This window comes from Acomys minous (genome assembly GCF_964271855.1).
Source record: "Acomys minous genome assembly, chromosome: 11".
NCBI classification, from domain to species: domain Eukaryota; kingdom Metazoa; phylum Chordata; class Mammalia; order Rodentia; family Muridae; genus Acomys; species Acomys minous.
The window spans coordinates 48,226,959-48,254,138 of record NC_140492.1 but is presented as its reverse complement, the minus strand read 5'-3'; the positions used below and the strand labels follow the sequence as shown (position 1 = coordinate 48,254,138).

The window sequence follows — 27,180 nt, the reverse complement described above, 5'->3', positions numbered from 1 at the left end:
CCAAGAGCATGTACTTATACTTTCATGTGCGTGGCCGCTTCTCTCCTACTTTACCAATTCTCTGCTTTCCTAAGTGATCTATCTAATATATTTTTTTAAAAGTCCTTTTTTCTCCCCTTTAAGTTCCTTAATCTCACCACTTACAGTTTTGGTTGTGAATCTAGCCTTTAATGGCTGAGCCCTAATCCCACCACTGATGAGGCAGAGGCAAGTGGATCCCTGAGTTCAAGGCCAGCTTTGTCTACTTAGCAAGTACCAGGCCAGCTGGGCATACGCAGGGAGACCCCGTCTAAAAACAAAAGCACAAACAGCTTACTGACTATCTGGACTAGTGAGCATCTGAAACACCAACGCCAAATGCTGGTGCAGACACGGAGCGGCCGCAACATTTTGTTCATTGAAACTAATGTATATAGAAATACAAATGGGCTCTGCTGCTTTGGGGGACAATTTGGTGTTTAATTTGGTTTCTCCCACAGAACTGAATGCTAATTTGCCACCCTATCTGGCAATTTCTCTCCATGGTATGCGCCCTACTGAGCTGAAAATATAGTTCCAAGCAAAAGCCTACCCATGCTTCCTAAATCAGTACTTTTTTTTTTTTTTTGTAATGATGTGAACCTGGAGGCAACAAAGCATCCTTTAGTAGGGTCACAGACAATATAGGCCCTGCAGGAGTATTCAGAACCAAGAAGAAGTGAGCTGTTATGTCATGGAAACAACACAGAGGAAATGTAACTGCAGGTTACTAAGTAAAAAGGCAAGTCTGAGGCGGCATCACATGACTCAAGTCTAGTCACATGACACACTGAAAAAGAGCACCAGAAGTGGGTTGCCTTCTAGAGGCAGATCAGAGGTGGCCAAAGGAAGGAGAGGTGAGCAGGCAGAGTGTGAGAGAGTGTTAGGCTAGATGGTTCAGGGTAGTGTCATTTATGCTTTGAGAACTGCCATTAAATGTTTGTTAAAACCCAGACAAGGGACAAGGCAGGGCTCAGCCATGTGTGTGGCCCACAGACTGGTGGCAGTACTGCTGATGACGAGAATGCTGACAGCAGAGACAGCCGTCAGTGTGTGGGAGCCATGTGCGTGTGCAGAATTTTGGACCTTTTCTGCTCAGTTTTGCTGTCAAGCTAGAGTTGTTCTACACTTAAGACATTAATCGCCCTACCTGGCTCGTAGCCCAGGCATGCACAACTCCCCAAATACTCACAGGTCCTGATGGGCTAAAGAAAATTCCCCACTTCAAGTCTCTAACTTTTCCTGCACATGCTTGTAAGGCTGAGATCTCATATTCCTTGATGTGGAAATCCTTCTGGTTATAAGATTATTAATTGGGCTCTTACTGAATTCTAGTGTTTCAGGGCAGAAGACAGCATCAGATCTGAGCACAGAACCGTACAAACGCCAAGGCTGAGGCACAAAGGATGTAAGTGGCCCTTCACTTGGTTACGTCCTAAGGTGGATGGCCAGGAAACCAAGGCAGGGCTGGGACCCTAGTCTCTCAGGCTTATTATAGAAACGGGTCACATGAGGACTATAAGGGAGAGATTAACAATGTTCCTGTTAGCAAAACATACAGGGGTGATCATGTGGGAAGTGAAAGTTCCCAGATGTGCTGGGTAGTTTGTTTTTTTTTTGTTTTGCTTTGTTTTTTGTTTCTTTGTCAACTTGATACAAGCATGGGTCATCTGGGAAGAGGGAGCCTCAGTTGAGAAAATGCCTCCATAAATTAAAGTCTGTGGGGGCATTTTCTTGATTCATGATTGATGTGGGAAGGTGGGAAGACACAGAACCCTGTGGGTGGTGCCACCCCTGGGCAGGTGGTCCTGGGCTGTATAAGAAACCAGGCTGAGCAAGGCATAAGGAACAAGCGAGTAGGCAGCACTCCTCCACAGTCTCTGTTTCAGCTCCTGCCTTGACTTCATTTAGTGACTGCGTGTAATTGGGACTGTAAGCCAAATTAACCCTTTCCGCCACAAGCTGCTTTTGGTCTGAGTGTTCTGTCTCAGCAACAGTAAGCAAACTAATACGCCAATGAGAGTGACCAAAGGACCAGTCTGCTCAGAACTGTGCCCGTTCCCACCTACTGTCCTGGTAAAACTGTTCATAGTGTGAATTTTCAGGGCAGGGAGTGCTGGAGAGATGGCTCAGAGGTTAAGACACTGGTTGATCTTCCGAAGGTCCTGAGTGCAATTCCCAGCAACCACATGGTGGCTCACACCTATCTCTAATGTGGTCTGATGCCCTCTTCTGGCGTGCTGCAGGTGTACATACAGGCAGAGCATTGTATACATAATAAAGAAGTCTTTTAGAAAAATAGTGTGAGTTTCCATCTTCACGAGAGCACCTCTTTGGATTATTTATAAAGATATCCTGCCTTCATTCTCCCCACAGTAATTATTACTATTTAGAGGTTTGGTGTGTTCCAGTTGACATGCCAACATGGCTGGGGTAAATTCCACACGGTCCCAGCCTTAGATGAAGAGCTGCAGGTGGTCAATGGCCACCACTGGGAGAGGGAGACTCTGTCCCCTCGGGGAGAAGCTCCCATAGAGGTTTTCCGATCCCAGGTGATCAGCCCTGGACGCATGTACATATGGCAACACTAAATAGACTTGGAAGGTTACGTATACATGTGCATGTCTATGTAGATCTATACATATACATGAACAATAATCACTGGAGAGGCATGAGTTTGGGAAGAGAGAAGAAGAGCCAAGAGTAATGTAGAGACAGTGCTCACTGGCAATGTTCTCAAAAAAGGAAATAAAACTAGAATGCACATAGCAGTTGAAAAGGAGTGTGTGTGTGTGTGTGTGTGTGTGTGTGTGTGTGTGTGTGTGTGTGTGTGTGTGTGTGCCCTTTAGCTTCTTTATACGCCAGCTAATATTTTGTTTATAAAAACGGGGCCACTGTAGCTCGCCTTTTTAAAAGAGTAAGCGACAGGATTCTTTCCCCAGGAAAGGGAGGGCAACCACCTCAGGCCATCTGGTCTTTCGGATTTCTGGAGGTCTGAGTCACTGACCCAAGGATTGGCCCTCCCACTGCTCCTCCATTTTCTGGGAGATGGCCAAGGAACACAGGAGCACGCACGTACCATATACAGAGGTCTGCTGCACTGCTGGACGCAGTCCGTGTAGAACACCATAGCAGCTCGCCGGAAGATTGCCAGATCTGTGTTGACACAATCACACGATGAAAGCACACAGAGGAAATACACTTAGTGGGAAGTGACCTGAGACTGGGGGGCCAGGAGGGTGTCATCTGCACTCCATTAAAAGCCATTAGAATGCTTTGCACCTAACAGGTGAGTAATAACTATATGATTTCAACCCGAGGCTCTCAACCTGTGTGTCGTGACCTCTTTGGTGGGGGGAGTCAAATAACCCTTTCTCAGGGGTCTCCTAAGACCTTCAGAAAACACAAATATTTATATTACAATTCATAACAATAGCAAAATTACAGTTATGAAGTAGCAATGAAAATTACTTCACAGTTGGGGCTCCACAACATGAGGAACTGTATTAAAGGGTCTCAGCCTTAGAAAGATTGAGAGCCACTGATCTGGAAAATCATGTCATCTTGGAGGGTGCACCATGGGTATGAGTCACAGCGCAGAAAGGCTGCCAAGGGACATGGATGGCAGGCAGCTGTCACCGTCCCACTCCATTCAGCTAAGCTACCGTTGTTTACAGGTCACTCTGGTGGAGTTTATTATCCTCAGAGATGTAATGGGATCCTCAAATCTACCTAAAAATGCTGCTCTCCATAGTGGGGTGGGGGTGGGGATCTTAGTTCGTAAAGGCATTTATGAGTTACATTTATGAATGCATTTATGAGTTACTAAATTCTGAACAAAGAGGTCTTGGGCTGCACTAAGAACGTTTAGAAAGAGTAGCAGTATGGAAACAGAGTCCAAAATTATTAAGGATCGAAGGTTCAGATGGGTTGAGAAAGACAGGAAAGGGTGTCTTAAAAGTAGTCCCCAAGAAGGCGTGTTTGGAATGGAACATGCTCAGTGTCAGAGTTCTAGCTGCTACATTCAGAGTCAAGGTCAAAGGAGAGCTGTCTTCCCGTGAGCTCTTCATGTCTTGACATCAAAAGCAAGACTGAGTGTACCCCGAGCCAAGACTGTTGAGTTTGGACCTCTAGCTCCTCTGAGGGGCTCTTCCCCCCCCACCCCACTTTCTTCAAGGCCAGCCTGGGGGTGAACTTAACCAGGAAGAAGGAGTCTGGCCCAGAAGCATGCACCCCAGCATGGGTTGCCATGCAGCCTGGCTCCTGAGCCTTTCTCTGGATTCCTCTCCCATGGGGCCTGCCTGACCTAGGAGGGCAAGCAGGGAGCAGAGCTGGCAGACAGCCAGGCGGCCCCTACAAAGGGCTGAGGAACATTTACCTGTGTCAGACACATCTGAATCAGTGGGAAGCAGAGAAGAAAGAAGAGAGAGAAATGATCTGTAAGAAGGAAGCCAAACAGTTAAGCCACCTACTCACTAGTTTGTTTTTCTTTACACGATGCCTTTACTTTGTATTCGTGAAAGTGCCGTTTGCTGACCCCTAGACCCCACCCCCCATGAAGGGCATGGACTCTGACTGTCTCAGGCACTCAGAAAACTTCTCTCCCCCCAAAATAAACCATGGCTCCTTTCTATCCCTTCCTACTTTTAGCCAACAATTGCTGCCATGAAGCCATTTGGTCTTGTGAACTCTCCACGAGGTCTAATTTGTAGGGTCTGAGACAAGGGACACAGTAGCAACCTGGGCAAGCGGTTCTGTGGTTTTCTGTTCACTCCCAACATGCTCTGTGTTGCCACCACTGCCTTTTCTGTGCTCTCCTGAGGACTGCAGAGAGAGGAATGTGTAGTGAGACAGCAAAGGTGTTGGGAAAATGTGTGAAGAGTTAGGGATGGCTGAACCACTGTCTCTTAATGGAACTTCCGGTCTTCGACCAACTTTAAACACAATCATTGGCACAAGGAAACAGTTATTAGGTTGAAGATCCTCAACCCGCCAGTCAGGCCACAGGTCACCTCCTTCCACATCCTGTCAGGACAGAATGCATAAGCCAGCCTGCTGTGGTACTGTCTCCATCCGCCTTGCAGTTGCAAGCCCAGCCTCACCTGTAACACTTTTATCTAGTGCCTTCCTGGCTTGTAACTCCTGACACACGGGCCAGCTCACATGGCATGATCTACCACCCCCTGCTCCCCAAGGCTGTAAGCACAAGAAACTCCGTTCGTTCTCAGGACCCTGTCTTGCCCATCAGGGAGGACTCTCTCCTAATAAAGTTCTTGGGGGTCTCTTTCTCTTCAGGGTAGCCATCCTGCTAAAGCAGGTGGAAGGGCAACGCCCCTCAGCCACATTTTATTTCTAACAGCAGGCTTTGACTCTGCTACAGCGACAAGCACATGGGGACAGTTCCCTGGGTACAGAACTAAAAACTAAGCTCTGTCTTTCAGTCGCCCTTCCCTCTTGTCACACCCTCTCTGCTGCACCATTTGCAGGGGACCTCCCTCTGTGAAGTATTCTAGCAATCAAAGCTCCTTTCAGAGGGACTTACTCTCCAGGACAATTTTCGCGACCACTTTATCTCTGCCCTTCTAGAATGAAGGAACAGTGAGTGAGGGCTTCGCTGCTTAGTCCCTTGTTGCCTGGAGACCCCTTCCTTCGTCACCTCTCTCCAGGGATGTCGTGTGAATCATCACTCTGTGAATAAATCTTCATCAATCTTTGTATGTAACAACCCTTTCCATTGTGACCCTCATAGAAATGATCCCTTGAGCAAAAGATGTTTATGGCATGAGCCTGTCCTATATTCCTGTGTGCATGTATTTGCCACTGGCATTCCAGGACCATGGCGGGCGGGGATTGTTCCCACCACTTAATTCTGTGTTCACAAATCTGGGAGAAAGCAGAGCAAGCCTGGATTAGTTTCCTTTTGGCAATTCATATAATCTTACAGATTTTGGTCTGGAATATGGGGCATGATAAGAAAACCTTATCAAATGGCCCTTGGAAGTACATTACCTAAGAAAGAGTACAACTTCTATGACCAAGGGGAAAGCTAAGTAACGAAGGGTGTGTGTGTGTGTGTGTGTGTGTGTGTGTGTGTGTGTGTGTGTGTGTGTGTGTGTGTGTGTATGTGTATGTACTTAAAACAGGGCCTCACTTTGTGGCCAAGCTGGCCTTGAACACACTGTTCTTTGACCTTTCAAGTGCTGAGATAACAGATTGGGACGACATTGTATTTGACCTTCTAGCCTTTGAGACACTTGTTTACACTGGATTGCTTTGGACAGGGAGGACCCTTAGTTCCAAGGTCCTTCATTGCCCCTTGAGTGGAGAATCTATAAAGTAAAGGGACCTTCCACTTCTAGATCGCATTATGGATTACTGGACCTTGACGTTCCCTCCCCCAGTATTCCTGGACCTGCTGCACTCAGAGCCAGCAGAGCCTCCTCCTGAGGTTGGAAAGCAGCGTTAGTGCATGCTTTCAGAGACATAGCATCACCAAGCCGTTACTACTTGTGTGGCATATGAGCGGGCACTGGATGTTGAATATCCTTATGTCTCTGTGCGATCTCCTGAAGCACAGCACAGAGCCAGAGGTAGGAAGTGCAGATACATTTTAGAGTTTTCTTCTGAGGGACCAAGAATTCTAAATTTCAACCTGACCCTTCTAGGCTGTAATGAAAATCTATTTACTTATTTTTTTCCCTCCCTCCGTTCCTCCCTCCCTCCTCTTTTCTCCCTTCCCCCATTCCTCCTCCCTCTCTCTTCGTTTCTTTCTTTTGCTAGGGATCAGATGCAGACTCCTGTACAGCCTAAGGTCATGCTTTACCACTGAATTCTACCTCTAGCTCAACCTTCCCTCCCTCTGTCCCCCCTCTTTTCTTCCTTTCTTCCCTCCATCTCTCCTTCCATTCCCCATTCCTCCCCTTTTCTTCTTTTTTTATTTTTAGTATCCTTTAGTCTGCTTTATTACATGAAATTCTCACGTATTTTGTTTGTGGGTTCTTATTTGTAACTTCCCCTGGGCTCTGCCAATATGAGGGGCAGGTCTATGTTTACAAATAACGATTTATCTTGAAATGTACAAATGAGTGTTTAGGTAGACCTTCCTATATGCTAAAGTCATTTTAAAAATACTCTAAGACATCTGGAACCTCCTCCAGTATATGATGGCTGACTGACAGTGGGTGACAAGCTGATTTCCATACACCACTCAGTCCACACTGCCAGAAGTAATTCAGTAAAGAAAGCTAGTCTCACAAGTTTCAGTCCCTGTATCTGGAAATAGTGTCTGACTCATTCTTGACAACTGTTCAGCATTAGAAAAATGCTCCTTTTTAAATGCTGCTAATGGTCTGCCGGGCGTGGTGGCGCATGCCTTTAATCCCAGCACTCGGGAGGCAGAGGCAGGCGGATCACTGTGAGTTCGAGGCTAGCCTGGTCTACAAAGTGAGTCTAGGACAGCCAAGGCTAATACAGAGAGACCTTGTCTCGAAAAACAAAAACAAAAAAACAAACAAACAAACAAAAAAATGCTGCTAATGGAAAGAGGTTCCTCTATGTAGGGCTTGTGGTATAGTGAGCATACTGCTTCCTAAGCACCTCCCCCACTTTCTTTCTTTTTTAAAAAAGGTTTGTTTGTTTGTTTGTTTATTATACTACAGTATTCTGCCCAAATGTTTGCCTGCATGCCAGAAGAGGGCACCAGATCTCATTATAGATGGTTGTGAGCTACCATGTAGTTGCTGGGAATTGCACAGACAGTGTTCTTAACCTCTAAGCCATCTCTCCAGCCCCCCTCCCCACTTCTGAAACAAGTCTTTCTATGTAGTCCTGGCTGCCCTGGAACTTGTTATGTAGACCAGACTGACTTCACCAAGATCTACCTGCCTCTGACTCCCAAATGCCGGGATTACAGTCTTGTGCCACCATGCCTGACCTAATGCCCTCTGAACTTTTGGGTTGCAACCAGCAGGTGGAGGCGAGCCTCAACTCTTCTCAGCTGAAACCAGAAACAGTGGCTTACCGAAATCCTATAAGGAGGAAGACATTCTTAGAGACTATTGAACATGGTAGGGAGTTCAGAGCCCCTGCTCACGAGTGACCTGTAGCACTGTCACTGAGAATGGATGACGACCCTGTGCTTGCTTCCGCAGGGAAGTTAGTGCATGTGTTTACTCACCTATCTTGAAGCGGCCCATGTAGTAGATTTGGGTGCTGAGGGCCAGAGAAGCAAGAATATGGATTGCCGAGAAGATGACCCAGAACCACACATCATTTTTTCCGAACACCTGGGGATAAAGATGAGGGTTAGTGTGATCTGAGGGTTTCCCCCAGAGAACGCCATAGAATCATTGTCTTTTATTGCAGCTTACAGTACAAAACAAAAACTAGCCATCAATAAAGACCATGGTGTCAAACCACCTTCTAAATATGTACGCATGTACCCACAGATGAGTGCTGTTTTCAACTGTGGCCAGAAGTGCTTCTCTTTCTCTTTCTTTCTTTCTTTCTTTCTTTCTTTCTTTCTTTCTTTTTTAGTGGGCTGCAGCTAAGGCAGAGACTCATGACTGGTCAAAATACTGAGAACGTCGAGGATTCAGTCTAAACGGGACATTTTTATCAGCCACCGCTAAGGCTCATGGGACAACATGAAAATGGGAGGAAGCAAGGATATAAGAGCTGGAGGATGGTGAGGCATGCTGGGAAGCCTTGTCATAGCAGTTGTACTCACGACCTCACTGAAGTGCTGGCTACCTGCACAAGACCTACGTAAGATCAAGCCAGACAGCATGCCAGCGAGCAAGGGGAGGAGCTCATAAACGGGGAGGAGCTCGTAAGGCCTCACCCCTAACCGAGAAACTATTGGAGGTTGATAGCTGACGGGGGAGGGAGAGCCATTTTTGGAGGTGATGTGTGTGTGTGGTTATTGGTAGGTTGTTCATACTCATAGGTATGGGTTTTTTAAAATATATATAAAAATTTAAAAATAATTTGTTTATTTTTATTTTGTGTGCATTGGTGTTTTGCCTGCATGTATGTCTGTGGAAGGGTGTCAGGTCTTTTTTTGTTTGTTTGTTTTTTGAGACAAGATCTCTCTGTGTTAGCTTTGGCTGTCCTGGAGTCAATTTGTAGACCAGGCTGGCCTCGAACTCACAGCGATCCGCCTGCTTCTGCCTCCCGAGTGCTGGGATTATAGGCGTGTGCCACCACGCCCGGCAGGTGTCAGATCTTGGAGTTAGAGACAGTTGTGAGTTGCTACATGGGTGCTGGAAATTGATCCGGGGTCCTTTGGGAGAGCAGTCAGTCCTCTTAACTTCTGAGCCATCTCTGTAGCCCCCCACATGGATGGTCCTAAACTCATTCTCATGCATGCAGCACTAAGTAGACTCAGTAGGCTGGAGAAACAGAAACATGAAGAAGACATAAAGGTTTGGAGGGGAATGTGTTGGGAGTTGGGGGTGGCTTGAGGGGGTGGGAGGAGGAAGTTGGGGTGGATGTGTTTGAGATATGTTATATGCAGGTACGAAACTGTCAAAGAATAAATAAACATGGTTTTAAAAGCCACCTAGCCCTGTGTGCATATTGCTTTTTTTTAACCTCAAAACTCACAGGCATCTTTAAAAAATAATGGTTAATCTACCTAAATGAAACCAGGAGGGAGACAAGATGGGCCAGTTAACAGAACCACAGTGGAGGGGCAGTCAGTCCAGAGCTGGGGAGAGAATGCTCCTCAAGTAACTGAAGGCAGCCAGCAACCACTGTCCATGTAGAAACTGTTTCTGTCAGGTTGGTTTCTCCAATCAGCTTTGATGTATGTATTCCAGTTTTGTCATGACCCTGGATTCATCTGAATATAAAAACTACCCTCAGCTAGTTTTCACAGATGCTTAGAAACCATCAGCTGAGCCAGGCTTGGTGGCGCAGGCCTGTAATCCCAGCACTTGGGAGGCAAAGGCAGGTGGATCCCTATGAGTTCGAGGCCAGTCTGGTCTACAAAGGGAGTCCAGGACAGCCAAGGCTACACAGAGAAACCCTGTCTTGAAAAACAAACAAACAAAAGCCCTCAAAACATCAGCGAAGTAATCAAGCCAGGGAGCCACGAACAGTCCCAAACCCATGCACCAAGGTCTGAGAAGACACAAACAACTACGGCACTCCCTCTCCCCCTTCTGTCCCCAGGAGACACTTTTCAGAGCCAGGCTGAAGGCATGGAGAGGGACCCACCACTCCGAGGACGGTGAGAGTGATGACCACAGCAAAGGAGGCATAGGCAGAGTAGGCACTGGCGTTGATGTCTGGGTGGCGGGTCTGGTAGAGCTTCAGCATGCACAGGCCGGCGATCATGTACATGAAGGAAGTGTCTGGGGACCCAAGTCAAGAAGTTCAGTGGGCGACTGGCAATGACACTCTCAGCTTTGCTTCGGCTTCTGACTACGCCCAGGCCTCAGTTAGCGGAATATTTGCTAATTTTAGAGGTCTAACATAACAGCGCCAATAACCCCAACCTCTAGGTCAATGGTTCTCAACCTATGCATCACGACCCCCAGAGACCATCAGAAAACATGGGTATTTATATTATGATTCACAACAGTAGTAAAGTTACAGTTATGAAATATCAACAAAAAATAAACCTTATGGTTGGGGAGGGCTGGGGGTCACCACAACATGAGGGACTGTATTAAAGGGTCGCAGCTTTAGGAAAGTTGAGAACCACTGCTCCAGGAAGATCCTGTACCCTCTGTTTCTAACCTGTCTCCCTCCACCAAATGTATTTTGGTTCACAAAAGAACATCTAATGGGGTAAGTAAACAGCTACCTCACTTGCAAGGGTATGTGCATTCTAAACTTTCTAGTTGACAATGGAGACCAAAAAAAACAAAAACAAAACAAAAAAACAAACAAACAAAAAACCCAACAACAACAAAAAACCAACCAAAAACCCCCAAAAAACAAAACAACACAACAACAACAACAACAACAAAAAACCCAACCAAACAACCAAACAAACAAAACCCACAAAACTTTAATTGAATGTCAGGTGGAAACTGTTCTCAGCACTCTGAAACGTGGCCACACCCACTGCTAGATCTCTATGCACAGCATAATAGCCTACGGGTGGAAACCAGCTACCCACGAAACGCAGCTCAGCTACTCTACAGTTACAGAGACAGGAAGCAATACAACAATGAGATGCTCACGCTACTCAAAGCTTCAGCAAAACATTTAAATGCCTGACCGTGGCAAATGCTAATGCTGATGCTGAAAATAATGCGCTGGCGCAGCTGGTTCAGGTGGGAACACTCTGCGGAGAACTTTAAACAGAGGATGCCCAACCCAGGCAGCTAAGTCCTATGTGTTGTGTGTGTGCAATGGTGGTGCATACTTTTAGTTCCAGTACTGGGGAGGCAGAGGCTGGCAGATTTCTGTGAGTTCGAGGCCAGCCTGGTCTGCAGAGTTAGTTCCAAGACAGTCAGAGCTACACAGTGAAACCCTGCCTTGTAAAACCAAAGCAAACTGGTCGGGCTGTGGTGGTGCATGCCTTTAATCCCAGCACTCGGGAGGCAGAGGCAGGAGGATCTCTGTGAGTTCGAGGCCAGCCTGGTCTACAAAGCGAGTCCAGGACAGTCAAGGCTACACAGAAAAACCCTGTCTTAGAAAAACAAAACAAAACAAAAACCAAAAATAAAAAAACAATTAAATGAAACCAAACAGCTCTCATTTTCCTCACTTTGATCTTATTAATGCAGTGTCTCTTTAAGGTGGGTTTCACCATATGTAGACTAGATTAAAGATCTACTTGCTTCAGCGTCCCAGGCCTGCTAGGTGTACAGGCAGAGACCACCAGCCTCCTTTTTCACTCTTAACAACGTCTTAACACTAACTTGGCATCTACCATCTTTTGGATTCATTACTGCACATCCTTCCAGCCTCTTGGCTTCAGAGAAGCTAACGCTGACCTTGGAAGGGATGGGTCTCAGTGGTCCAAGTTGATACAATTTCCTTTGGTGATGAATGTAGCAGCCTAGACCTAAGCTAGCCATCACCTAGGGAATGATTCAGGAATGTGCCTATGACTGTTTAAGCTACCAAGGTATGAGAGAATATTATGAGATTTCTCATGGAGATGTTTCCTTGCTGGAAGTGAAGGCTTCCTACAGGCCAGCCTGAGCCAGCTCTGAACATGGAGGAGACCTGAAGCTAAAATGTTCTATGGATACCATTTTTTTCAGCAAGAGAGGAAATACCATCCAAAGAAACCCAACACACAGGCTAGGGACATACAAAAGGTCACATGGAGAAATAGAGTCAGAGCCATCAGGTAAGCCAGCCACAGATCCATCCCTTCCCCTGCCTTCCGGTGTGATGGCCTTATAAGTTATTCCACTCGAAGTTGAGTTTCCCATTACTTTCACCCAACGCAGGCTAACTGCTCAACTAAGCAAGTTACATGGGGGAAAGCCTGGAGGGCCGTGGTGGTTAGCTTGGTCCCTCACACTGTGTCTCACTATGGTTTCAGCATTCAGTATAGTGTGTTTTCTAGACTAAATGGTGGCCAGAGAGAACAACAACAACAACAAAAGGATATAACATGTAGAAACCTTGCTCAGGGGCACAGCCCACACAGGTTGTTTCAGCTCACCCCAAATGCCTCTTAGTTCTTGGGAGTATGAGTTTGATGCCTCTGAAGGGCTCCAGGATAAGACTCCCTAGCTTACGTCTATGTCACCACCATGCATTCTAATTACCAAACTGGAAGTTGGAGTAATTAGGGCAGACATGGTAACAAGCGCTTAGCACGCCCTCCATCATCAATGCGATCCCCATAGCATAGAAGAGACCAAAGTATTTGGGAATCCCATACTCCTGAAAAAGAAAAAGGAGAAGGGGTTGTTAACAGAAAGACACTAGTCAGAGTCACATTCAGAACCTGGAAGCCTGAGTGGTGGCCTCAAGTGGCTCTAGACACAGGTTTAACATCACATCATCACCCCAGACCTCCCTTCCCTCTGTAGGTTTATTGGGATCATGGTCTTTCCCCCCCTCATGCTCTTGACCTGCTCCACTCTCTCCTCACCAGAGCAAAGATGTCTTTAGCTTCCAGGGCTCTTCGGTGGAGAAGGTCCCGGCGCAACACTATCAGCAAAAAGAGGGAGCCCAGGAGCACATGGCCCAGGTTACTGAGAATGTTATTGAAGGCACTGTAGGGATGAGTGAGACGTGATAAATGGGAGAGCCATCATGGGGGCTCAAAGAATGCCTGCAACAATGAGCGGGCAGACTCAGCATTTGTTTAGATACAGTGGTGTAGAATTCACATGTAAGATTATTCTTCACACATTATACATACATACACACACACACACACATACACACACACACACACACACACACACACACACACACACACACACACACTAGTATGAGGTATTGTACCCATATAACTCAATTATAATACAAGGTGTACTACCAATACTTTAAAAATACTGTTGCAGGCTGTTTAGGATAAATAAGATATACAAGCTAATTGTTAGTTGATGAAATCATGGTCATATCAATTATGAGTCTATTTTTATCACAAGAATATTCAACTTAGGTGCAACAGATAGCTAGGATTCTATAGAAAGATAAGGTAAAATAGTTAGATAAGGTCTTCAAAAACCTCAGAGACGTACAGAATACGGCATTTAAAAATGTTTTTATTATTTTAAAGATTCACTGACAATGAGACAGGTTAACTCCTGGCAACACCCAGCCTACCTCAAAGAGGATGATGAGCATCAAAGAGCCTCCTTATGGAGATGGCTTCAAATGAGGCAAATAAACCACTAGGCAAAATGTCCTCATTTCTACCACAGGTAGAATTCTGCCTAAAAAAGGGGCAAGCTTGGATGCAGGCAAAGTTGACAGCCAAATTCTACCAAGACAGGGTAAGCAAGTCCTCAATAGTTCCTCTCAAATATGTCTGTCAGATATATTGGGCTAGAAGGCTGAAGATGATGCTCCAACATTATAGAGAATTTTGGGTGACTTTTCAGGAAGCAAACTGTCTTTATCATCTTCTCATTTGGAAAGCTACTAACCTGCACTCCTGGCATACTCAGGTAATCAATTTTATTCCTTCTCAAGTCTCTGATGAAGTTGAAGACTAAATAATTTAATTTTACAATTAAGTTTAGTTGTTTAGGGGTTAAGATGTTTTTAGGTCTAGATAGATGTTTTAAGTTGATAATGATAAGATATGATAGATATTGATTTACATTCAGAATTTTAGATGCACCAAGATAGGAAAGATGTTTTCTTCAAGGTTGTATTCTTGACAGAAACATTTATATAATTCCTGATTGTGTCATGGGTCTTCTTGGTATAGGTATTGTATATATGTGTAATAATATAAATATGTATATGTAAAAAATTTAAAAATTAAAAAAATAGAGACCCTAACTTAAAACAAAAACAAAACCCAACCAAACGAATAAAAAACCAACTCAGCATTTGGTGCATTTTTTCACCTAGGACTTCATGGTTGGACAAACACCAGAATCCTCTTTAATCTAACTCCTTAAAGATGCTCACTTGGCTTAACATAGCTTTGTCTTCTCAGAGATTTCTGCTTAGCTCAGATAACACCTGCCTGATCACCTCTTATCTTCATGGCCCTGGCAAAGTGTGAGTCGTGTGTGTGTGTGTGTGTGTGTGTGTGTGTGTGTGTGTGTGTGAGAGAGAGAGAGAGAGAGAGAGAGAGAGAGAGAGAGAGAGAGAGAGAGAGAGAGAAAGAGAGAGAGAGACAGAGAGAGAGAGAGAGACAGAGAGAGAGACAGAGAGACAGAGAGAGACAGAGAGAGAGACAGAGACAGAGAGAGAGCTGGTCCAGAAACAAACGAGCATTTTAGCTCCACCTGTGACTCTCAAAGGCCAACCCACAGTGTGTCAATATTCAGCTTTCCAACTATGGATTTCAGGACAACTACAGCTATATCACAGACAGTGGCCTCATTTTCAGGAAATCTAGGCTTGTCCTGCTCTGTAGAGAGAATATGTGCTCCTGCCTCTCAGGAAGATGCTTTCCTTCACCAAGTACTGGTGGCTTTAGAACAGCCAGGGCTTGTATACAAATTCCGGTATCACTAAGAACTAAGAGACCAGAATTCAGCAAATCCTTACCTGTCTAGGCCTTAGCATCTTTATCTAAAGTTGGGGTGGTGCCAATAATGCCTGTGTGTGGAGGTCATTTAACAGACTGAGAACAGGCCACCAACTGATGCTCATGGGCGTGTGCGACCCATAGCCTGGGCTCTGGCTTTTAAAAGCCTCACTGTTGGGCCTACTCCTCAGCAGGCCATTCTCAGGAATATTGCCTGGGACAGAAGCATACCTGGTCTCAATATCTAGCTTTGATTTTCTTTGCCATGACCAGGGAGGTTTTCCACAGATTTTGTGTGTGTGTGTGTGTGTGTGTGTGTATGTGTGTGTGTGTGTGTGTGTGTGTGTGTGTGTGTGTGTGTGTGTGTGTGTTTTCAAAAACTTAAATCTCATACTAGACAGAAAGAATCTCTAAGTTTTCTTGAGGAGCCAGAGGGCTGGGATTACCTCAGGACGCCCAAGGGGTGAGCACAGAGGAAGTTGTAGTAACAGAGGTCTTGGTTGCCGGTGATGTTTACCACCTATAAAATCAAGTGAATGAAGGAAAAAATGTGACATCAATCCTTTGAGTCTGCCTAAAATCACAAAGAACAGAAAGGGCTCACAGGGATGTCTTGCCAGGGGTTAAAGTGTGACCCACCTCCTCCTCAGCAGGTGGGTCATGACCTGCCACCGTTCCACAGCAAAACACCCACCTTTGGCTATGTTGTCATTCATGCTTTACATAAAGGTATCCTGTCTACTGGGTAACCTCAGGATGAAATACAACCAAATATGAGTCTTTTGTTATTATGACAAAAGGACCGTGAAAGGATGCTACCATCGGGTCCTGCCTTTTGGGTCTGTCCCATCTTCTGAGAGCCCCGCTAGGCAGTCACTGAGAAAGTATCTAGTCTTCCTTATCTATCCCCATCTCTTTCAAGAAACTACCTAAATCATAGCAAGCTGTAGCTTCTGACAGGGTTCCCATGTATGTAGAGAATGTTTAGATTATAAACAGTGGCTTCGGACCTCATAGAGACTTTGTCTTCGTCATGTACATCCTTAGCTTGGCTATATAGAAAAACCACAGAGGATTTAAACAATACTGGTGCACGAATCTACTTCCTGATCTCCCTGGTTCAGGGTACCACCCTGGACCCTGAGATTCTCCAAAGTGTCCAACATGATTGTAATGCATATAAAAAATTGAGAGATAGTACATAAACTATCCTTAACCACATATTATTCTAAATGGGCCTTCTCAAGCCTTTTAATTTCTAGAAAATTTATACTTTGATATCTGGGACCCAATTAAATTCCTACGTCAGTGACTCAGATCCAAGATTTCTACAAAGGAGCAGTGGGCATTCTCAAGATGTCTCAGTATGAATTTTTTCACTCAATTTTTAAATTTTTTGTTGTTGGTTTAATATGTTGTTAGCTCCATGAAACTGTTTTATTATGAATGGTTGAAAATATTTATTTTATGTGTATGAGTGTTTTGCTTGTGTGTATGACTGTGTACCACCTGTGTGCCTAATGCCCACAGAGGTCAGATGAAGGTGTTGGCCTCCCCTGCAACCCAAGTTACAGACAGTTTGTGAGTGGCCATGTGGGCACTGGGAACCCAGTTCCTCTACAAGAGCAACAAGTACTCTTTTTGCAGTGGGGGTTGGGGTAGGGTACGGGGAGTAGGGCGGGGTGGAAGGGTGGGGAGTGGGGGGAGAGGTTGAGACAGGGCTTCTGTGTGTGTAGCCTTGGCACGTTACATCTTATTACGAGGTGCTAGGGGTTGAACACAGAATTTCATGAATTTTAGGCAAACACTCTCCTTACTGAGCTACAGCCCTCGGCCATTAGTTTAGACCTTTATTTACATCACTGTCTCCTGACTCACACATTCAGAATGATAAATAACAGTTACCATCCATAGACATTATGGCTGAATGTTTGATTTTATGTTGATAAGCAAAAAAATATAAGATACCAGGTCCTTTTGTAATGAAACGATTGGGAAATATATGGAAAAGACCTTAAAGATGAAGTAGTTAAAGGAGAAGTCTAATTGGAGCTGAAATGGGAAATTGTATAGAAAAGAAAAAGTTGTTGGAGGCTGGTGGTGCATGCCTTCAATCCCAGTACTTGGGAGGGACATGGATTTCTCTGAATTCTAGATAAGCCTGGTGTGTACATCCAGTTCCAGCAGAGCCAGAGCTACAATACAGAAAGCCCTTGTCTCAATCAAACAAAAACTGTAGTTCTTGGGACTGAAGGGATGGTGTGGTGGTTAAGAGCATACACTGCTCTTCCAAAGGACTTGAGTTTGCTGCCCAGAGCATGGCAGGTAACTCCCAAATGCCTGTAATTCCAGCCGCTTCAGGATGCCCCCCCCCCCCCCCCCGCCAACACCACAGAGAGAGAGAGAGAGAGAGAGAGAGAGAGAGAGAGACACACACACACACACACACACACACACACACACACACACAGAGAGAGAGAGAGAGAGAGAGAGAGAGAGAGAGAGAGAGAGAGAGAGAGAGACTGAAAAGAAAACAAATCTTTAAAAAATTAGTTCTTGAGCTGATCCCAAGCTAAACTCTTCCCTGCAAGCCAGGGTGCTGGTGTTCCCTATATGGGCAGGTTACACCTCTTATATACGGCTCCTGGGCATAGTCTGGGCGTCTGGGAGGGGCAGCACTTACTGTCTGGTAGGTGATGACGAGCTGCATCACAGGCAGTGCATAAAACACAGCGATGGTGATGATGTTCCTACAACAGAATGAACCAGAAATAGTGATTGCCAACATAGCGGTGGACTCTGCACAGATGTTAATATAGCAATGCTACCACCTTATAGTGCCCCAGTTGGCTTGCAAAAGCAGCTAGGAACGGGTGGCACAGCTCCTGTGTCCCCAGTCTGCCTCTCCTTTCCTGTGCATTTGAGCATTTGGCAGACAAGATTTAGACCAAAGAGGTCAGAGGGAAGAAAACAGAACTCACCTTGGTGACTGCTATTGGTTTGGGTATAGCAGAGAATCCTTGTACTGTTAGCTGAAATCAGTAAGTCATCCAGTTTATCCAGAATCTTTATATGTACCCCTGACTGGCCTAGAACTTGCTATGTGGACAAAGCTGGTCTTGAACTTGTGATGATTTCAAGAGCTGTGGCTATAGACAGTGCCATTATGCCGGACCTGAAATTTATGTATTTAAAACTAACCACTGGCACTGAATGAGTTGAAGTCCCCCTCCTCTTCCTTTTCCTCCTCCTCCTGCTCCTCCTGTTCCTCCTCCTCCTCTTCTTCCTCCTCCTCCTCCCTTCTTTGTACAATCTTTTGTAAAACAGGATAAAACCTACTTCTTATAATAACCATATTATCCCTTTAGTACATTGTTAGATTAAATGTGATTCGCGTGCAAGTACCAAGAGAGAAATAGCTTGTAGAGGCTCTTAAATAAAAATTAATTCCCTTAGCTGGGCAGTGGTGCCGCACGCCTTTAATCCCAGCACTTGGGAGGCAGAGGCAGGCGGATCTCTGTGAGTTCAAGGCCAGCCTGGTCTACAAAGTGAGTCCAGGACAGCCAAAGCTAACACAGAGAGACTCTGTCTTGGAAAAACAAAAACAAAAACAAAATACCAACAACAAAAAGCTGGACAAATGACAGTTCAGCTATCTTTGGTTTCATTCTAATGTCTGCATCCAGAAGTAGAAGGATTCACCAGAAAGTAATAACGCGGGGCGGTGTCATGAGGACCACGGTGACTCTGGAGCTTTCTAAACAGAAGGAGGCCCCTTGCTAGGCAGCTCCGCCTCTAGACTGGGTGGAGGGACATGCCCACGACTGTGGCCACATGACAGGTCTTTTTTGTTATAAGTTGAAAGCATCCATACCCATGCCTTATTAAACACTAACCTTTGTCATATAAGTAGTTGTAGCTTAAAAAAAATGTTTAAAGAGTTTAGGGGCTTGAGAGTGTGGCTCGGTGGTGGAGTACCCATGTGTGGCCTTGAGTTTGACTGCCAGCTCTGCAGCACACACACACACACACACACACATACACATAAATAGATTTAAGCAAGTCAGTATATTTAAGGAAACCATGATCCTACTGGTCACTTACTTACCAAAAATAAATCTTATACTTTTTGCTGACAATTTTCCGGTCCTTCCTGGACAGATCTGACAGGTACAGGAACATCTAGGGCATGGGGGGGGGGGAGAGAATGGAGAGATGAGCTGGGCTTTTCTTGTGTAGAACACAAAGGAGAACTTTAGAAATTTCAGTTCAGTTACCACTGGGGATTAAAATTATCCACCAACATGTTTCTTTTAGCTTTGCTTTTCTCAAGATGCCACAATAAAAACACTACCGTTTTCCTTAAAACTATTCACCAAGATGTTTCTTTTCGTATTGCTTTTCTTGAGGCATAGGAATAACAACACTACTATTGTCCTTGGCTCATCAAGTGAGGATCTGGCTGATGTGGGGGTCCGACATGTTTGAGATCCAAGCGACTGACTTCTCGAGGATCTGGCTGATGTGGGGGTCCTACATGTTTGAGATCCAAGCGACTGACTTCTCAGCTTTCAGATTTGTTCACTTTGTGGTTCCTGAATTGTATTCAGTTAATATGGTGTGATTTATATTTACAGCTTTTGGTAGGTAAAATACAATATATTAAACATATGCCGGAAAGAAATGGGCTTTGCTCTCAAATGATGTTTTCCAGAAGGGTCTTGAGGTGAATCTCATCTTCTGTGTGCTTGGATCCCTTTATCCTTCCTGTTCACAAACACTTGGGGCGCGTCAACCATGTAGTGCCCTATTCTGCCTCATCCCCCACCCCAAGTAAAGGTTCTGATGAAGAGACTATTATCCCGGGCTCTAGCTATGTCTCATCTAAATCCTCATAAAGATTTGGCTTCCCTTCAAGGGAAAAAATAAGGAAACTGAAGCACCAGTGAAGTTTATTTTACTACCAAACTTTCTTTCATTTCAAAATCCATGGCCAGGGGCTGTTGGTACCTTGGTCCGAATGATATTTTTGTCACTTTCAATATCTGGCATGGTGTCGAAGTCACTTTCCTCCACAGAGCTGTCTGTGTCTGAGTGGCATGGCTGCCCACCATCAGAGGAAGACATCTGCCTTCCAGGACTGGAACTAGACTCATCTGAAACAGAAAACTCATCTGCCTTTAAAAGTCAAGAACAGTCTATGGCATTTTTTCCTCTGCAAAAAGCACAGGGCTTACTCATTCTAGAAAATACCATGTTTTTCCAAATTAGCTCATTACTAACAAGACACCTCCTTGCTGCCTTCTCAAGTGAATGCCATTTTTTTCTTTTCTCCCATTTTAGATATAATTTGTCTGTTTCTAGGGCTAACTGTAAAAAAATATAATGGAATCTTCTTTGTAGATACCCAGATGCGAAAATAACGCGTGTTTGTGGTTCATTTTTCATAGTTTAAAACACGAACACAAATGTGTAAGCACATACACGCAGAATAATTTATAGCTTTGCTCACACTTGTGGGTAAACACATACCTATCCAACTACTGTACACTTCTCATGGAATAACCATCCAGAGAAATCCCCCACAGGCCATTTCTCTCGTTATGTAACGAGATCAGCCTCCTTGGGAAGGATTCTTCAGCTCCTGTGAATGTTCTACAGCAGATGGGATTTGTGCAGCTTGAGTGCATGAACTCAGCCTACCCTTCCGTTTTCTTTCTTCTGTTCAGATGGTTTTGGAAAAAACCAAAACAAACCAAAACCCTGTTCTTACAGGACTAAAAATAAGTAGCCTACACTGATCCCACATGCTCCAAGTTACACAGTAACAGAGCAGGACTTTTTAGGGCCCATCGTTCACAGGCTCACAAGCGTCACAGCAGGGACAGGCAGCCCCATGCACTCCTGCCATACAAGACAGGTATGGGCAGAATTGAGCTCCTTTCAGGCTGCTTAACGACTTCTAGGTTTTCCTAGTGACTATCTGGGTAGCCTCGAGCAGGCTCACTGAGCACTGAGCTGCGCTGAAGGACTGTTCGGCTACCTTGTTCACGGCCTTAGTCTTCTAACTCCACTGACACCTGAGAAGGAAGCAGCTGGCCAGTTGACAGTGGCTGGCTGTGTCATGTCTTTCAAGCCCTAAACTCAGCTCCTCATGGAACTAGTGAGATGGCAAAGAGGGTAGAAGACCTTTGTGCTCAGGCCTGATGACCCGAGTTTGGTCCTGAGATCCCGCAGAGTCATAGGAGAGACCTGACTTAGAAGAATTGTCCTCTGACCTCGGCACACGTGCACCTGTACACACATGGCATGTGTACATACTATAAATAAATAGATGACAGATAGATGATAGATAGATAGATAGATAGATAGATAGATAGATAGATAGATAGATAGACAGATAGATAAAATGTTTAAGTACCCAGGGGCTAGCAAGATGGCTCAGTGGGTCAAAGGTGCTTGGGCTACACCTGTTCGTCTCTGGGACCCATGTGGCGGAAGGACACAATCAACTGCAAGTTATCTTCCAGCCACCAGTATTTACATGCTCCGCCCCCCCAAATGGAATAAATAAAAATGTAGTAAGAAAGTTTGATGTGATTAAAAACTGTGCCAATTTTGCAGTCCCAAATTTTACAGTCTTCAAAGTTGATGGCAGCCACTGTAGTGGGTTCTGCTCAAGTGCAACTAGCAAATCCGAGAAACAGAACGGCAGAACCACAGAGAACACCGGAAGCAACGATTCAGATTATCCAACCAGTTCATCTCTTCCATCAAAGAGCAGCTTCAGGGGGCTGGCTGGCTTACCCACGCTCGCAGCCATTAGTGGCTGGAGTAGCCTTTGCGCTCGCTAGTCTCTGTGGAATAAAGAAAGAGCTCTACCAAAGGACCCATTGTAGGAAGTACCTATTGCTCCATAATTGCTCCCTTCCGGTGTACTGGCAGCGATGGGATGTGACAAGGTCATATTTCCAGAGCCTGCAGGGACAAAACAAAACAAAGTGGGAGGGAAATGCTTGTGCTCAGCAGCCGAAGTAAGACAACGAGACTTGAAGTGGCTGAGCCACTCAGCAGCCATCTTGAAATTTGATTCTCTTTCCACTTTGATACAGGAATCATCACTGTGGTTTCTCAGGGCCAAATCTAGCCCGCTGCCCCTTTCTGTATCACAGTGTCCTCCCCCCTCCCAGCCCCCCCTCTCCCATTTCTATATGATTTTGAGAATTGAATCCAGGGCCTTTTATAGCTCATGCAGTTTTTCTACCACTCAGCTACACTCAACAACTTGGCAGTGTCTAATAAATGTAGGAAAGTTTTTTTCAGCAGACAGACCTAATATTCACAAACATCTTTGCTCTCAGGATATTTCTGTCACACAGACTCCAACTGAGATGGTCCACGGCATATTTCAGTGCTTTTTTTTTTTCCTGGAACTGTAATCCATTGTTACATAAAAAGCTACAGTGTGCCACATAGGTTAAAAACACACACACACACACACACACACACACACACACACACACACACACACACACACAGATGCTCTGAATACTCCCTAGTCACAGTCAACTCTCTTCATCCCATTTTCAGATTTTTGTTCCATTGACGAGTCTTCAGAAAGTCATAGCTTTTAAAAGCCAACTTTCTAGGCTTCATTCTGTGTTTTTAATTTTTCAAGGCGACTGTGTCCCCATTGAGTTCCTCAACAGGAGAAAATAAGTAAGTGGCAAATTCGGACAAGAGACAAACCTGATGGCCTAAGCGGCTCATTTTCCTTTCTGTCTTTGGTAAATTCACTAAGATCTGCCTCAGCTGGTCATCGAGACTTGGCGCTAATGCAGTGTTCTCGGAAGGCGAGGCTGCACCCAGGGCCCGCAGGATGTAGGTGTTGAACATCAGAAAGCATACTTCCTGGCATTGTTACTGGGCTTGACATATTTATTACTTAGAGAACTCGGGTCTCGGGGCTTCCTTGGGCTAAGCCTTAAGTACACAACCTGGCATCAACAACACGCACACTTTTACACCAGAGTTCAAAGCAGAGAGACTGAGAGCAATGTGTCTCTAGGCACACCGTGTGAGGTGTGTATGGGTGTGTATTGGGGACCAAATCTAGGGCTTGCACAAGATAGGCAAGCACTATCACTGAGCTATACACGCAGCCCAGCTTTAGACTCTTATACATTAAGAATCACGTTTGGAGCACGGAGAATGCTGCACGAAGACGCGTGACTGTCTCCTTTTGACTTGGGTCAGTTCCGGCTTCATCACGACATAGACTTTGGCTGCTGCTCCTGCTGACCCAAAGCACTGCTATCAGCAGAGCCACCAGAAGCTTCGATTGCCATGACTGATGCCACCGTTCCTTCAGACTGAAGAGAATGTTGGAGCATCACATCGTCTTCACGTTCCAGCAGCCCCAAGGGGTGCTGGTTATTACTAGCACCATTTTAAAGATGATGAAATAAAGAGACCAAGTAGCTTCCTCAGCCAGCCAGACAATGGATAGAGAGTCACTCATTGTCCTGCTATCTGCTAAGACCAGCCTTCTCTTTGCAAAATTTATTTTTATTATATATGCTTAAGATGTGTAGCATGTACATATATGTATGTGTATGCAGACACACATAAACACACATAGCAAAATAGTGACCACGTGCAAGCAAAGTGTCCAGCTTCCCAGTGAGTGAACAGCACAACATGTCAGGTCTCATGGGATTTCTTGCCCTTTGAGAACCTGCTTCTGGCATTTGCTTTGAGCGCAGCCCTCGGAGCACTTCCTGTTGCTTTGAGCGCCATTAATTCTTGCTTCTCACAGACACCTGGTCTTGGTGATGGGAGAGAAAGACATTTCTATAGTTTCATTTTCTTCTGGAGGTTCCTCCTGTGAGTGTCTCGTGCTAGCACACTCTTCTCTGGCTCTTTCTCCTGCCTGGTACCACTGGCTTAGCTCTATAGCGGGTTCTTCTGTTCTTGTTTTGGTAGGTTCGGACTTGGCTCACGGTCATGGGACACTGGAGATGGTGCCAGCTTTGCCTGTAGCTTCTCTGCGCACAAAGGCTCCTCATCTCTTCCCTAGTTCAAAGCCCTTTGTGGCAAGCATACCCGTTTTCTACTTTCTGAACTGAAGAAAACCCTTGTACCCAGCAGCTCGTGCACATAAGTTGGTGATTTTCCAGTTTTACCCCAAGAAGATATCTGGTCACGTCTGGCCAAGACACTTTTAATAGCCACAAGGAGAATGCATACTTTAGCCCAACACTATATGGAGTATCCTGAATATCAGCAAATTATGGCTCTTGTAATGTCAATAGTGTTGATATTGAGAAAAATTACAGCCTTAGAGAGAGCTTAGTATTAACTTCTAAAAGTGCATTTACTTGACTTGTTCCCCTTTTCAAGACAGGCAGGATCTCATACACCGCAGGCTGGTCTTCAAGTCACTATGTAGTGCAGAGAATGGTCTAGAAGACTTCTGAGCCTCCTGCCTCCACCTCCTAATTACAGGCAGCACCAATTCAAGCAGCTTCGGTGGTGCTGAGGGTTTAATCCCGGGCTTGGAGTAAGCTAGCATGGCACTCTGCCAACTGAGGTACTCCCCACCCCACCAGCCATGAAACTACCTCTGTATAGTGGCTTATTTAACAAGAAGGACATGATACACTCTACAAGAGGACATGAAAAGAAACTGGTGGGCTCTTCCCACTAAATATTGCCAAATGAGGATGTGAGCCTTGACCCATCTCCCCAGTATCCACCAGAGTAAAACAGAGAGTGCAGAGGCTGGCAGAGACACAGACCAGAGCACTATACTCCGTGTACTGTGAAAGCTACTGTTAGCATACTGGCCCCAGTCTTCCTAGCAACCTATGACATCATCATCTGCCTGCCACTAGGTGTGCCAGCTGCTCAGGATATAAAAAAAAGGCAAACCCACCTCGTCTCCCTTTCTTGCTCTTCTCTTACCTCTCTTGCTTCTCTCTTCCTCCTCTCTCTCTTCTTCTCTCATGCTGTCTCAGTCTCTCTTCCCCCTTTCTCTTTGGGGTACCCCCTCCCCCTTTCCTGCTCTCCCATGCTCCTATAATAAACTTCTCCATATCATATCTGTTGCCTGGCATCTCATTTTTCTTTCTTTTTCTAAAAAAAGATTTATTATATTATTACATATACAGGGCTCTGCCTACATGTACACCTGCAGGCCAGAAGAGGACATCAGATCACATTACAGATGGATGTAACCCGTCATGTGGTTGCTGGGAATTGAACTCAGAACCTCTGGAAGAGCAGTCAGTGCTCTTAACCCATGAGCCATCTCTCCAGCCCCTGTCATTTTTCATATTTAATAGCTACCCTCCCTCAATTTTCAGGCACAGTAGCTTTTGGTATACAAGTTGGTCCGAGGTATATTCTACAGCGATTGCCCCTGCTACGCAGATCCACATGAACACAGTGAATACACCTTCATTCCTTGGGGTTTCTCATTCTTGTCTGTCGTCTGAAGGGCACCTATAGCTCTAAGCTATTTTCAGTGCACCTGACTTTCAACAATGATCTGGTTCAAGCCTGAGCCCTGTTGATGAGTGTTTTGAAGTTTAAGGGACCCTTCTGAACCCGGAACTCCTCTAATTATAGTAACCACAAAATTACATCATTTATACATGGGAGGAAACAACAGAGCTTCCATTCAGAGGGCACTTAGTGGAATCTAACCTACTGGATTTATGCCCAAGTTCTAAAGGGCCCAATTATATTATATAACTTATTATATATGTACACACACACACACACACACACACACACACACACACACACACACACACACATATATAGCTATTAGCAAAACCTGGGGAATGTGGTAAAAAAGATGAGCTCCAGGCAAAGGGACCGAAACATTTTACAAAAAACAGTGGAAGCAAAGCTTAGTATTTTAAAGCTCCGAGAGCAGGTGTTTTATATTGGCTATTGAATGTTTATCAAAACAAAGTGCCTGGGTTGCTGGGGAAGGAGACAAGCTGTCTCTTAAGGAAGGCAAATGTAAACACCATTGAGCCTCCCAGCCAAGGGAGAAGGTCCTGCTGGGTGAAGGTGGAGTTGGGAGGGTCCTAGGATTCTGTGGACTCAAGTGGGGAAAACACAGAACTGAACAAAGGCTACATCTGAATCCATTCTCCCCCTGCGCCATTTCACTTTCACTCCTTTCCCAGACTTCCCAAACTTCCCACTTTCCTTCAACTTTCACCCCTTCCCAAACATTGTAGGAGTTTATGGTGATCTGGGCTTTCTCAAACTGAGCACATTTGAAGTTTTTCAGTTAAAAAAATAGTTAAACAATTTTATTGAAGTTTTAAGATTTTGTTTGTTTGTTTGTTTTGTTTTGTTGGTTTTTTTTGAGACAGGGTTTCTCTGTTGTAACCCTGGCTGTCCTGGACTCACTTGTAGACCAGGCTGGCCTCGAACTCACAGAGATCGACCTGCCTCTGCCTACCAGAGTGCTGGGATTACAGGTGTGCGCCACCACTCCGGGCTTGAAGTTTTAAGTTTTAACAAAAATATCAAACAACTGAAATCTTTTTGTGGGAATTCTCAGAGTGGGTCGGAAATGTATTTCTCTGGATTCCTCAATTACATTTCTTATTATGCTTGCTAGTCTTAAATGTTTTGGTTTTCTAGATGCTTAAACAAACAAGCACACAAAGCTTTTATCTCAATTTGGGAAAAACACGCTGCATAAAAGCTGACATAACACACTCTTGCTGCCATTCCCAATTCAGCTTTGGCATCCGAACAGGTGCCAGCAGTTATATCCCAGCGCAGAGACAACGTCTAAAAGAGATGGGTGCTTGCCAAGTGCTCTATGAATGATGAAAGGGCATTCTGGGTATGGATGCTTTGGGTGGGCTCCATAGCTCAATAGTTACCAACTATAAAATGGTTTCTCACTAGCTCTGCCTTCTGTAGAAGCTCTGTGCATAAGAGGAGTCTGGGATAAGAATCAAAGGAGAGAAAAGAAGGGAGACAAAAAG

The 27,180-nt window shown here is 45.1% G+C and overlaps 2 protein-coding genes across 2 annotated transcripts in view; one reads left to right on the top strand and one right to left on the bottom strand.

The window, feature by feature from the left end:
• Positions 1 to 6,152, top strand: part of USF3 (upstream transcription factor family member 3) — an 80,785-nt gene extending 74,633 nt beyond the window's left edge. Inside the window, exon 8 of the transcript XR_014783083.1 lies at positions 6,078 to 6,152. The gene's annotated coding sequence lies outside the window, so the exon portion shown is untranslated. The remainder of the gene's footprint in view (positions 1 to 6,077) is intronic.
• SIDT1 (SID1 transmembrane family member 1) overlaps positions 1 to 27,180 on the bottom strand; it is a 98,759-nt gene that overhangs the window by 11,289 nt on the left and 60,290 nt on the right. The window contains exons 11-20 of the mRNA XM_084801292.1: positions 22,064 to 22,135; positions 20,168 to 20,313; positions 19,266 to 19,339; positions 17,841 to 17,907; positions 15,604 to 15,677; positions 13,091 to 13,214; positions 12,762 to 12,879; positions 10,240 to 10,376; positions 8,195 to 8,303; positions 3,098 to 3,174 (exon numbers count right to left, since the gene is read on the bottom strand). Of these exons, the coding sequence (XP_084657418.1) occupies positions 3,098 to 3,174; positions 8,195 to 8,303; positions 10,240 to 10,376; positions 12,762 to 12,879; positions 13,091 to 13,214; positions 15,604 to 15,677; positions 17,841 to 17,907; positions 19,266 to 19,339; positions 20,168 to 20,313; positions 22,064 to 22,135 (998 nt within the window). The remainder of the gene's footprint in view (positions 1 to 3,097; positions 3,175 to 8,194; positions 8,304 to 10,239; positions 10,377 to 12,761; positions 12,880 to 13,090; positions 13,215 to 15,603; positions 15,678 to 17,840; positions 17,908 to 19,265; positions 19,340 to 20,167; positions 20,314 to 22,063; positions 22,136 to 27,180) is intronic.